This window comes from Engraulis encrasicolus, chromosome 13, assembly GCF_034702125.1.
Source record: "Engraulis encrasicolus isolate BLACKSEA-1 chromosome 13, IST_EnEncr_1.0, whole genome shotgun sequence".
Lineage (NCBI taxonomy): Eukaryota > Metazoa > Chordata > Actinopteri > Clupeiformes > Engraulidae > Engraulis > Engraulis encrasicolus.
In genome coordinates this window covers 16,245,544-16,258,043 of record NC_085869.1, presented here as the reverse complement: position 1 = coordinate 16,258,043, position 12,500 = coordinate 16,245,544, and the positions used below count along the sequence as shown (strand labels likewise).

The window sequence follows — 12,500 nt, the reverse complement described above, 5'->3', positions numbered from 1 at the left end:
ATGGAGAGAGCAGATGGAAGGAAAAGAGAGAAGAAAAGACAAGGGGAGGAGAGAGAGAAGAAGGGGAGTTGAGGAGATCCAAAAGGGAGGGGCGGCGCGGCTCAAATTACAGGGGCTACGGGGAGGTTCAGTACACCATAAACACACCACACAACATGAACACGGGTAGAATAATGACAAAAAAAAAACAATGATTCTGATGCCTGATGATACACAAACATATGGTGAAAATCTGGTGGTCCATCCATCCATCCTCGCCCTGCATACCCGGCCTCCATCATCACAAGGGTGTGATTTGTAGACGGGCTGCCATACAAAAGTTAACTACATATTTTGTCAAATTGAGTTTATGCTGAAAATGGTCTTAATTACATCTCCTTTAATCGTGTGACTATTTAATGTGTCCTATTTCAAAGCTTTATTATGTCAAATTTGCAGTAGCTGCACGGTTTTTAACACATTTTTCTGAGTTTCGAAGTTGCCGTAGTTACTGCACGTTGCCTTTGTAGGATTGCCCCCCTGTCTGGTTTTCACATCTCCACTCCACTCACATCTCCACTTTCAGCAAAGATTTTAATCACGGTTCAATTTCCTTCAGAGTGACTCCAGAAGTCTGACACGTATCTCCCCTTCTGTTTTTTTTTTTTTACAAATTGCACTCTGATCATCACCACTACCTTCGCAATCAGGAGAACATAAGAGCAGAAGCAAACATCAAGCCCAACCCTGAAAAGAATAAGAACAGCAAAAAAACACGTCTGTACAAAATTTAAAGCGACTGCTCAAAACAAGAAATCCAAAGTCGCTAATAATAAGCGGAATTGGACTCCCTGACCACAGGGGCATTATGAGCCGTATAGTCGAGGAAGGATAACTGCACTGGGGCCAGGGCAACATGGGCTGAATCTCAAATGGTGCACTTGTGCACTTTAGTGTTCATGTTTCAGTGCGCATGCTGTATTAGTTACGCACTGAAACATAGTGCCCGAAGTGCACAAGCGCACCTCCATTTGAGATCCAGCCATAGTTTCTGTAACATCTGACCTAAAACCCTGCATTTTTTTTGGGAAACTACTAAACTAGCTGCATCTCTGGAGGGGGGGGATTTTTGCTGTCTGGCCCAGGGGCTTGACAGGTATCATGGTATCATAATCCGTCCCTACCACAGTACAGATGAGCCATCACCATCATCAGGGGTGTCGTTCAGGGGGGTAAAGTGTGACTGAGTCACCAGGGCCCCATGTATATAGGAGGGCCCACACACAGTACGATTTATTAATATATATGGGGGGGAGGGGGCTGTCCATTGGAGCTGATTTTACATTTGTCCCAAATTTCCTGCTACACCTAAGACCATCATCACCATGTCCTCCAGGACAACTACTGACCTCATGCAGCACGCGCACACACACACACACACACACACACACACACACACACACACACACACACACACACACACACACACACACACACACACACACACACACACACACACACACACACACACACACACACACACACACACACACACGAGGCTCCAGGAAACCATTGTGTTTGTCTTAATTATTAATGCCATTATATTAGCAATGATTTTACGCGTGTCACCAGCAGTCAAGTCAGTGTACGGAGCGGAGGCTGGGTGGGGGGGGGGGCGGGGGGGGTTATAAATAACCCGCTGCCACGGCAACGTTGGTAAACTGATTCAGCCTGTCTCGCTTGATTGCATGATTCAGCTCTGTGGCTTATTGAAATGCTTCTCCTCTGTATCAGCTGTCATATGGTTAAGAGATGGCGTTGTCCCTCTGCATGCCCCCCCCCCCACACACACACACACACACACACACGCACACGCACATAAACACACACAGACACACACACACACACACACACACACACACACACACACACACACGCACACACACACACACACACACACACGCACGCACATAAACACACACACACACACACACACACACACACACACACACACACACACACACACACACACACACACACACACACACACACACACACACACACACACACACACACACACACACACAGTGAATCACACTGGGCATTTGTGACTGTGTTTGTGTTTGTGTGTGTGTGTGTGTGTGTGTGTGTGTGTGTGTGTGTGTGTGTGTACACGTGTCAGGATGTTCTTCAATGGTTGGCCTCGTGCTCAGATTTTATTACAATGGTCGAGACAAAATTAAGGTCAGGCCGACCCTTTTTTTCTTTAATTAAAGTAACACAAATGTGCCAAACGGAGGGAGGGAGGTCAGGTCATGTTGTTGTTTTGCCATCGATTTTTTTCTCTCTCTCCTCTGTCCTTTTCTGTCTGCGGCCTCCAACTAAGTGCGAGCGGTGGGTGGACGGGTGGACGGGTGGACGGATGGACGGGCAGGCTAGAGAGTTGATGACGGGGAAACCCGATGCCGTCCGGCTGCCCCTGACTGGCCAGATCGTCTTTCAGCTTCTCCTGCCGCACCACGAGCCACAGGCACGGATTAGGATTTCCATGGGCCCCTGAACCAGACAACAAGAACCCCCCCCCCCCCCCCTCCATGGGTGTTGCTAGTTTACAAAAACAATTCAAGGTTTTAGGGCAAGATGTGAGATTCTATGTTGTTGAGAAATGACTTTCTTCGGGTTTCGGTAAGATCAGCCAAGATGACCCTGATGAAGGCGTAAGTCGAAACGTAGGTGGTATTAAATGTAATTGCATGATGTTCTGAGTGTCCGACGACCATTCTTTTTCAAGTTGTTGAGAAATGATAAAATCACAGTTGATAAAAGTGCAGTTTAAAGCAAGATGAGAAGGGAATGGCAGTGGCATCGGCTCAAGGGCCCCTCTGAACTCTTGGGGCCCCTGGGACTGGACCTGGTAGGCCCGTGAAGTAACCTGTCCTTGCATGAGCTGCACTGCACCAGCTCACACAAACATGGGATTATGTGCCATAGAAACACAGGCACAGGCCACCGCACACAGGCACACTGCACACCGCACTAACACCCCCCACAGCCTCCCCCCAACCAACACCCCCACCACCACCACCCACCATGCAACCCCAGGGGCGTAGCAGCAACTTTATGGGCCCTGTGCTGTGTACAATCAGCTGCAATGCCCCCCTCCCCAGCCAAATATATCAGGTACTGTGTGGGCCTCCAGGGCCCTGGTATCTCAGTCACACTTAACCCCCGTTTACTAGTCCTGATGCAACCCACCAATCTCCAAACCCAATGTCTCATCCCTCAGCCTCAGCTTCAGCTTGACCTCCACACCACACCACACCGCACCGCACCACACCACACCACACTACACCACACCACACCACACCGCGCCATCCCCCACCGCACCGCACCACACCACACCACACCACACCACACCGCACCACAACGCAACGCACCACACCACACCACACCACACCACACCACACCACACCACACCGCACCATCCCCCACCGCACTGCACCACACTACACCACACCACACCGCACGGCACCATCCCCCACCGCACTGCACCACACTACACCATCCCCCATTCATGTGTCCTAAGCTCAGCTAATGCGGTGGAAGAACATTAGGCCACTACTTATTAACCCCCTGCACAGCACCAGGACCAGTAGCTCATGCAATATAACGAGCACTACTTAGTTCATTTGCAGAGACCAGAGTAGTAAATGTGTACTGAGTATGTGTGTGACGTACGTATGAGTGTTCATTCAAAGACGCTTGCATTTGAAAACTGATGTGTGTGTCAGTGTTGTGTCTGCACCTGCTTTTCCTTAAGACCAAATAGTTATAGCTAGGAGTTCTTTTTTTTGACAGGTAGAGACAAGAGAAGGAGAAGGAGAGACAGGAAATGGGTGGGGGGAGAGAGAGACTGGGTAGGATTGGCAAATGACCCAGGCTGGAATCGAACCCGGGTTGCCAGCGTATTAACCCAGTGCCCTACCGTTAGGCCACGGCCATACTGTAGCTATCAATTCTGTTTTGCTTTTCCATAAAACACACGCATGCATGGACGTACAAACGCATGCACGCACGAACGCGCGCGTACCCACACACTCACACACACTCACACACACTCACACACACTCACACACTCTCACACACACTCACACACACACACACACACACACACACACACACACACACACACACACACACACACACACACACACACACACACACACACACACACACACACACACACACACACACACACACACACACACACACACACACACACACACACACACACACACACACACAGGGAGTATTAGGGAGTTAATGCTAACTCACAAACATCAGAGTGTAGTACGTATGTCGTGTTGCATAGTGTGGAGCATGTGTGGAGAGAGAGAGAGAGAGAGACACAGAGAGAGAGAGAGACAGGGAGAGAGAGAGAGAGACAGAGAGAGACACAGAGAGAGAGAGAGAGAGAGAGAGAGAGAGAGAGAGAGAGAGAGAGAGAGAGAGAGAGAGAGAGAGAGAGAGAGAGAGAGAGAGAGGGGTGCTTGTGCTGTCCACGTGACGTGGTGCCCTGGCCTCCTCTGTGTGGCTCTTGGCTGTTTCGAGACGTCTGACTCACAGCCCACAGCAGCTCTCCTAGTGGAGGAGGGGCAGGAGGGAGATGAGGGGGAGGAGGAGGAGGAGGAGGAGGAGGCTCCTAGCTCACCTCCTGCGCCCCGCCATTCCACATACACACTACACAGTCATAGAGGATTCCAACTAGAGGGTTCATAAGCATGTTTTATGGGAATCGGTGTGTAGGGCTCGTAGTTTAGCTCTCTCCCATTGACTTCTATACAAACGTCTGGGGTGAAGACTCCGCCCATTTTTGCAACTTCCCGTTCACTTATCATGGTACTTTTCTAAAATGAATTAAACATTTTGTAGCATACTTCACTACAGAAACATGCTTGATTTGGTATAAACCACAGTCACTGAAGAGATTCCCGTTGTTTCAGAAATATTTTTCTTTGTAATTTACGTGGAAATTGAGTAAATGTCACCCATACATCTCTATGTATTTCTGGCGATTTCGAGCGATTTTCACCCCACCCGCCATTTTCTTCCGGCGCGACCGATTCCCGGAAGTTAACATGGTTATGAACCCTCTAGTTGGAATCCTCTATGACACAATTTTGGAGGAAGAGGGGGAGGTGGAGGACGGGGAGGCTCAATAGAACAGCTCCTAGATCAGGGGGAGGAGGAGGAAGAAGAGGAGGAGGAGGAGGAGGAAGAAGAAGAGGAGGAGGAGGAGGAAGAAGATGAAGAGGAGGAGGAACAGGAGGAGGTGGGGGTAGAGGAGGAGGAAGTGGAGGCTGGGGAGGAGGTGGAGGTGGAGGAGGAATAGGAGGTGGGGGATGGGGAGGCTCAAGAGCGCAGCTCCTAGCTCACCTCCTGTGGTCTGCCATCCACACACACACACTACACAGTGGAGGAGGAAGAGGAGGAGGAGGAGGAGGAGGAGGAGGAGGAGGAGGCTCCTAGCTCACCTCCTGCGCCCCGCCATTCCACATACACACTACACAGTGGAGGAGGAAGAGGGGGAGGTGGAGGACGGGGAGGCTCAATAGAACAGTTCCTAGATCAGGGGGAGAAGGAGGTGGAGGAGGAAGAGGAGGTGGGGGAAGTGGGGTGGTTTGAGTGTGTTTGGATGTTTGTAACTTAAAGGTACACTGTGCAGGAAATGGTCAAAAAAGGTACTGCAACTATGCTGCTCATTGAAACTGGGCTGCCTATTGCTAAATTTGATCTATTCATGAAAGTTTACTAAGTAATAAACTAGTATTTTCTAGTACGGCCCAAGTATAGTCATTTTTGCAGCTAAAAATGGCTATTTCTAGAAATTCAAAATGGCCGACCATAGAGAAGATCCCCCTTTTCATGTATGAAAAGTGCAATTTTTCCAGTCATAATGAATACTTTGAATTTGATGGTGGTGGTAAGTATTCATGAAAAAGGTAACATTAGTGAATGGGCAGCATGGATCCTGGAAATAAACAACTAAAAATCTTGCACAGTGTGCCTTTAATGTTTCTCAATGATAACTCATTTTTTCTCATTCATCCTTGCAAGTTACAGAACAACGACATTGTTAAGTCCCACTCTCTGTGTCTGCCTCGGTCACTTGCATGGATTTTAGCTACCTCATAGACGCTCACAAAGAGAAAGGTCTACTCTGACAAGGCACAAGACTGACGACCCACCCCGTGTTTTCTGCCACGGACGCTTCTTTTGGACTTGTTTGCAGGATGACAGTCCAACCATTACCCATGGCCCTGCCAAGTAAGCTAGGAAAACAGACAACCATTGAGATGACAATAAAGAGAAAGCGAGACAAATAGAGAGGGGGGGGGGTGATTAGAAAGATGAGGGAGAGGGTTGTATTGAAGGTTTTATAATCAGTGTCTCTGTCACGGCATGAAGGCAGAGAAGAGGCAGCAGAGAACAGAGAGAGAGAGAGACAGTTTATTGAGGAGGAGAGGTTTTATAATCAGTATCCCTGTGGCGTTCATTTATGAGCATGGCGGCGTTCCCTCCATCTGCTGCTACTCAACCTTCTTCCACTGCAGTGAACCTGATCTCCTCCACTCCGCTCCCTTTCAAACACAACAAGGTTTGCTAATTGTACAGCATCTCAACGGGAGCCCTCCTGAATTTAGCCGTCATCCGATTGTCGAGCTGGGGGCGTGAAGAACACTCTTAGCAGAGACAACACAACCTTCATCTCTCCTTGCTGTGCTTTAGATGTACATAGTAGGCAGGGAAGCTGACAGGGGATGGACAAAGAGGACAGTTGTCCCAGGCCTTGGGAGAGAGAGGGCCCAGAATTGGGTCCTCATTACACTGTGTGTATTGGGGGCTGGGGGGGGCTTTCACATTACTTTGCCCAGGGCCCGGCAAAAGCTGTCAGCGGCCCTGGTGGTAGGTGTGACACTTTTTGTGTGCTACAGAAATCTCCTTCTCCGCCTGCTGTGCCGTTTGGGCTCCGCGCTCTGCTCCAATCTGAAAGGTCAGAGGCCTCTGCCTTCGCCTCTTGTTTACAGCCGGCTGAACGGCTGCCAAGACTGAAGGAGAGTCATGAATACAAACACTCCCCCTGGGCACACTCTGGGCTTTTCCTCTAAACCTTTCTTTTTCTGTCTCAATCCATTTCCCTCTCTCTTGTTTCTCTCTCTCTTCTCTCTCTCTCTCTCTCTCTCTCTCTCTCTCTCTCTCTCTCTCTCTCTCTCTCTCTCTTTCTGCTGGGCTTAACCTCTCCCCATCTCTATTCTCTGTCTTTTTGCTCTATGCTGAGCATCCACTGTGGTGGAAAACTGGATCATAATTAGCCAGATTTAGGGATCGCTCCCTCCTGGCCTCGGAAGGGGTGGTGACTGTTATGGTGTTGGTGGGGTGGATCGATGGTACCCATGGCCCTCCTTTTTCTACCCTTCCCATCTCTTCCTCTCTTCCTCTCTTCCCTTACCCCCTCCCCTCCCCTCTGTTTCCCATCTCTCCCCTCTTCCCTTAACCCCCCCCCTCTCCTCTCCTCCGTTCCCATCCCTCCCCTCTTCTCTTCACGCCATTCTCCCTCATTATCTCCTCTCCTCAATCTAATCCGGCCCCCAAAGGTCCTGACCCTGGTCCCATTGGGCCCTATAGAGGCGCTACCCCTTAGCTGGGTTGGGCTGGGTTAGGCTGGGTTGGCTTGGACCGGTTCCAGGGTGGTTGGGGTATAGCCCAGGCCCCAGGTTACGGTTCAAACGTGAAGGGAAACAAAAAAAAGAGGAATGCAAGGCAGACGTGCTGCAGGATTTAGAATGATGTAAGGGTGTGTCTGTGATAGGGAGGGATTTTGGAGGGGCATTTTGAGCGGTGGGAGGGGGGGGGGGGCACTGCATCGGTTGGGGGGGGGGGCACTGCATCGTTGGGTGGAATAAGGCAGTGGGGGGTTCCAGGGGGGGAGATTTAGGGGGGGCTGGCGGTGAGGTATTGGGACAGACTGGCATCATGCATAGGCATACGTATCTCACGCTAGTGCATTGCGCGTTGTGGTGCGGCGCCTTTTCAATTTAAGTTGTGCTCCTCAAACGGCATGGAAAAGCACTTTCCAGTCACCTGACGAGGTTTGCACAGTTTTCCCGCCGTGTCTGCGATTTCTGTTGCCACTGCAAATTTCTGTTGTTTAACGCAAAAATGCTCTGCTGTTCCCTGACCATAAAATATGCAAAAGCAATATTTCGTCTTCTGTTCTTTGGCCAAGAACAGCAAAACAAGCAAGGGAAATGGCGAATTTGTTGCAAAACTGTGCCCAGACCAAAAGCATCCCTAAACCTAACCTGGCGTTGTGGAGCACGTGCCAACTTGCAAAGGCTTTGTACACAAATGCGATAGATGATTCAAATCTGCGTACTATCTTACTTTCATGATGCCATGTTGATTGGGGATATGCTGCGTTGAGAGTGGGTGAGTTGGGCTGGGCTGGGGATAGGGTGGGAGAAGCAGGGACAGGGCAGGACGAGGAGTGTGGAGAGAGGGGAAGTGCGTGGGTGGTGTATTGAGGGATGAGGGATCCAATAATCACAGTGTGTGTGTGTGCGTGCGTGCGTGCGCGTGTGTGAAAAGGGTGCACATTTCCTGGGGGAGAGAGAGAGAGAGAGAGTGAGTGAAGGAACCCCAACAGGCATGGGTGAAGCAAAGCAATCCTCCCTCCCTCCAAACCCAAGCCCCTTATCCCCTACTCCCCTGTAGATGTGTCCCCGCGCTCTGCTTGGTGCTGCTGGGTGCTCGGTCGGGTGCCTGGGTGAAGCGGCCATCCCTCCAAATCCTGAGCCCCTTCCCAGGGCTGAACTGGGACCAAAAAAAATCAAATCACGCCGGGCATTTTCAGCCAAGACCGGTCCACCAGGCAGCAAGAGAGACAATAGAGCCTGTGGCAATATATGTTAGTCATCTATTACGCGCTGTTTTGACATCAACAGCCAAAATGAATATTTAAATCTGATTTGGAGAGGTCAGCTGTAGCGGCATGAGGACTGATACAGAACCACGACATTGAGGGGAGGACCAGTCCTAAATCATCAACTGTCATCAACACTGGGCAAATGCTCTGTATGCCCTATGGCCAATCCATCCAGCCATGCCCCTTCCCTTCCCGAGCTCGTCCCCCTTCCCTGTTCCCCTGTAGGCCCTGAGCTCTGCTGGGTGCTGGGTGCTCGGCTGGGGCCCGGGCCAGGCGGAGATGAGCCGAGCCCACAGGCAGAGAGTGGCACACTGGGGCCCACAGGGGGAGGGGGAGCAGGTGCAGGAGGAGTGAAACGCCACCACCACTACCACTCCTCCTCCTCCTCCTCCTCCTCCCTTCCTACTCAGCGTTCTCTTCCTCCTTACACCTCCTGCTCCCTCTTCTGCATGTGGATGGCAAGGCTCAGGAGGGCTAAGAACTCTCTTCAGCCTCTTCTCCACCACCTCCTCCTCCTCGTCCTCCTCCTCTTCCCCAGCCTCAACTTCCTCATCCAAACGCCGCCTGCTTCCTCTTCTGCATGTGGATCGGGAGGATCAGGAGGGCTAAGAGCTTCTCTCTTCAGCCTCCACCACTTCCCTGCCCCACCTCCTCTTCCTCCTCTTCCCCACCTCCCTCACTTCCTCCTCCTACTCCCCAGCAGAGCAGAAGCCTTGAAAGCCTTGAAACCTTGAAAGGAACAAGCCCAAAAACACGCAACCCGTGACTGTACAAAATTGAAAGTGATTGCTCCAAAAAAAGAAGCCTAACGTCGCTTATAATGATGGTCTACCTGCCACCTTGTCGACTACATCAGTTCGGGAAATGGGAGGCACAATACGAGACCGCTGAGCTAAAAGGCCGGTCCGATAGCCCAGTGGTGTAGTCTACGTAGAACGCAGGTATACAGAGTATACCCACTTCTAAGTTTTAGAGGCTTCAGCATACCCACTTAAAATTGATTGATCCATTCTTTAGAATAGCATAAATATATACAGTATACCCACTTCAAAAAATGCTTGAATATACAGTATAACCACTTTTAAAAAGTAGACTACACCGCTGCGATAGCCCAATGCTACTGCACTGTATTGAGGCCTAGGGAGGGAGGTTTACTAACGGTCCACGCCAAACTCTGCTAGTTGGCCTCAGTTACACCTCTCTTCACTCTTATTCACCTCTCACCTCTTTTTCACAGTTGGTCTGTGTTTGTGTCTCTTGTGTGTCTCAGGTTTCAAGGAGAGGCCCAAGACGCTGAAGGTGTTTGTGAACCCCGTGAGCCACAAGAGGGAGGCCCTGCGGATCTACATGGACGACGTGGTCCCACTCTTCAAGCTGGCCGACATAGACGCAGACCTTACAGGCGAGTCTAACCTCCTACTCCTACTCCTACTCCTCTTCATTATCCTCTCTCTCTCTCTCTCGCTCGCTCTCTCTCACTCTCTCGCTCTCTCTCTCTCCCTCCCTCTCTCTCTCTATCTTTTTCTCTCTGTCTCTCTTTATATTTCTCTACACTGGCCAACATAGAGGCAGACCTCACAGGTGAGTCTTTCTGTTTCTCTCTCTCTCTCTCTCTCTCTCTCTCTCTCTCTCTCTCTCTCTCTCTCTCTCTCTCTCTCTCTCGCTCACTCTCGCTCTCTCCGTCTTTATCTCTCACTGTTTTTGTATCATTCTTTAAGCTGGCCGACATACATAGATGTCGTCATAGGTGAGTTTAGCTCAGACAGGATGGCTTGTTTTAGAGAGAGAGAGAGAAGAAGAACGTAACAAGGTTGAGGTGCAGTATAATGTGTGCAACAACAGACAGGCGTCATGCATCATTGTCAGTCTTGCGACTCTTTTGTATGTACACAAAATTTGCAGACATGATAGAAGAAAGTCCATCAGTATCAGCACTTTGGAAATGGTAAACCTGTGCACATTTTTCCCACGTCTTGCTATTCACAATTTCCTTTATACATGTATTTACTTGAAGTAACACAGCATTTACTATAGACATATCCAGTTCTATCAGTAGGACACTGGGCTACTGCGCTGCCGACTGGAGTTATATTCCGGCCTTCTCATTTGCTAATCCTTCCCCATCTCTCTCTCCCCTCTCGTTTCCTATCTCTCTCACACTGTTCTATCACAAATAAAGTCATAAAAGACCAAAAAAGAAACGGTGAATACAATATACTAGACATATTCAGCAACTGTGAATATAGTCGACATTTTCAGAAACTGTGAATATGCAAACACATATTCAGAAACTGTGAATATTGGTGGTTCAGATTGGGGTTTCTGTTGACTGACCCATGTGTATGTAGAGTATGTCTCCACCTGTGTGTGTGTGTGTGAGAGACAATTTATTTATGGTGTGTGTGTGTGTGAGACAATTTATTTATGGTGTGTGTGTGTGTGTGCGTGCATGTGCGTATCGTGCATGTGCGTGTGTGTGTGCATGCGTGTGTGTGCCCATGCCATATGCAGTGCTGGTATGGAGGGGCTTTACTCTCCACACAGGTTAGACTACCAGACAGAGGACTGGGGGGTGGACGGCGCAGCACGGCGGGGGGTGGAGTGCAGGGGTGAGGGGTGAGGGGTGAGGGATGAGGGCTGGGCGTTTGGTAGCCAGCCCATGCCCTCCTAGTGAGTGACGCGACACCTTCGACATTGCTTCTAGTCAGGCCAAGAGCAATGTAAATATCGTTTCTGATCTCGGGAACTCATCCCACTTTGTCGGGCACCAGTCAACCGGTAGCGAACCTTGGGAGGCGGGTCAACCATAGCATTTGGGAAAAGTTAATTGTGATGGTCTCGGTCAGACCAAGTCTCGAAGAGATTAATTGAAAGTCGATGATAGGTGTTAGGAGCCCTCCTGGGTGGGTGGGTGGTTGGGTGTGGAGAGAGGGTCTTTTGTGGCAGGGTGGGGGGAGTGGATGGAACACAGGGTAGAGCCAGAGATTCTTTAAGTATATAGAGATATGCCAATGTAATAGGTTGCTATGGGCACCTAACATGACCAGGTTCCGGTCTGCCTAAAGGGGCGTGTCATAATACTCCTAGCATTGAATAGAACAGTCCTTAGGTCTGCCTAGGTCTACCTAAAGGGGGATTTCTCCCCCCTCCCCCTTGCAATAATAGAACCCGGAAACAATGGGCCAATGGAACCTCTCTCTCTCTACTCTCTCTGGTAGAGCTGAGGGGTGAGGGCTGGGTGTTTGAGCCCTTCTGGGTGGCTGGGTGGATGGGTGGCTGGGTAGTGGAGAGAGGGTTTTTTGGTGGGCCCTGAGGCGTTATTCCAGGGTAAGGTGCATTAATGTAATGTAATGTCTGCCCTGGGGCTCCCCTCACTGCTCATCATACACCCTTCATCGCACCACACTCATCCCAGCCCAGCCCACACATGCCACATGCCACACACACATGCACGCATATGCATATGGACATGTCCACATACACACACACACACACACACACACACGGACACACAAATAATTATGCACGTACCCAC

The 12,500-nt window shown here is 50.1% G+C and overlaps 1 protein-coding gene across 1 annotated transcript in view; it reads left to right on the top strand.

Moving 5' to 3' along the window:
• Positions 1 to 12,500, top strand: part of cerkl (ceramide kinase-like) — a 116,987-nt gene that overhangs the window by 52,779 nt on the left and 51,708 nt on the right. Inside the window, exon 3 of the mRNA XM_063213251.1 lies at positions 10,236 to 10,367. Within this exon, the coding sequence (XP_063069321.1) occupies positions 10,236 to 10,367 (132 nt within the window). The remainder of the gene's footprint in view (positions 1 to 10,235; positions 10,368 to 12,500) is intronic.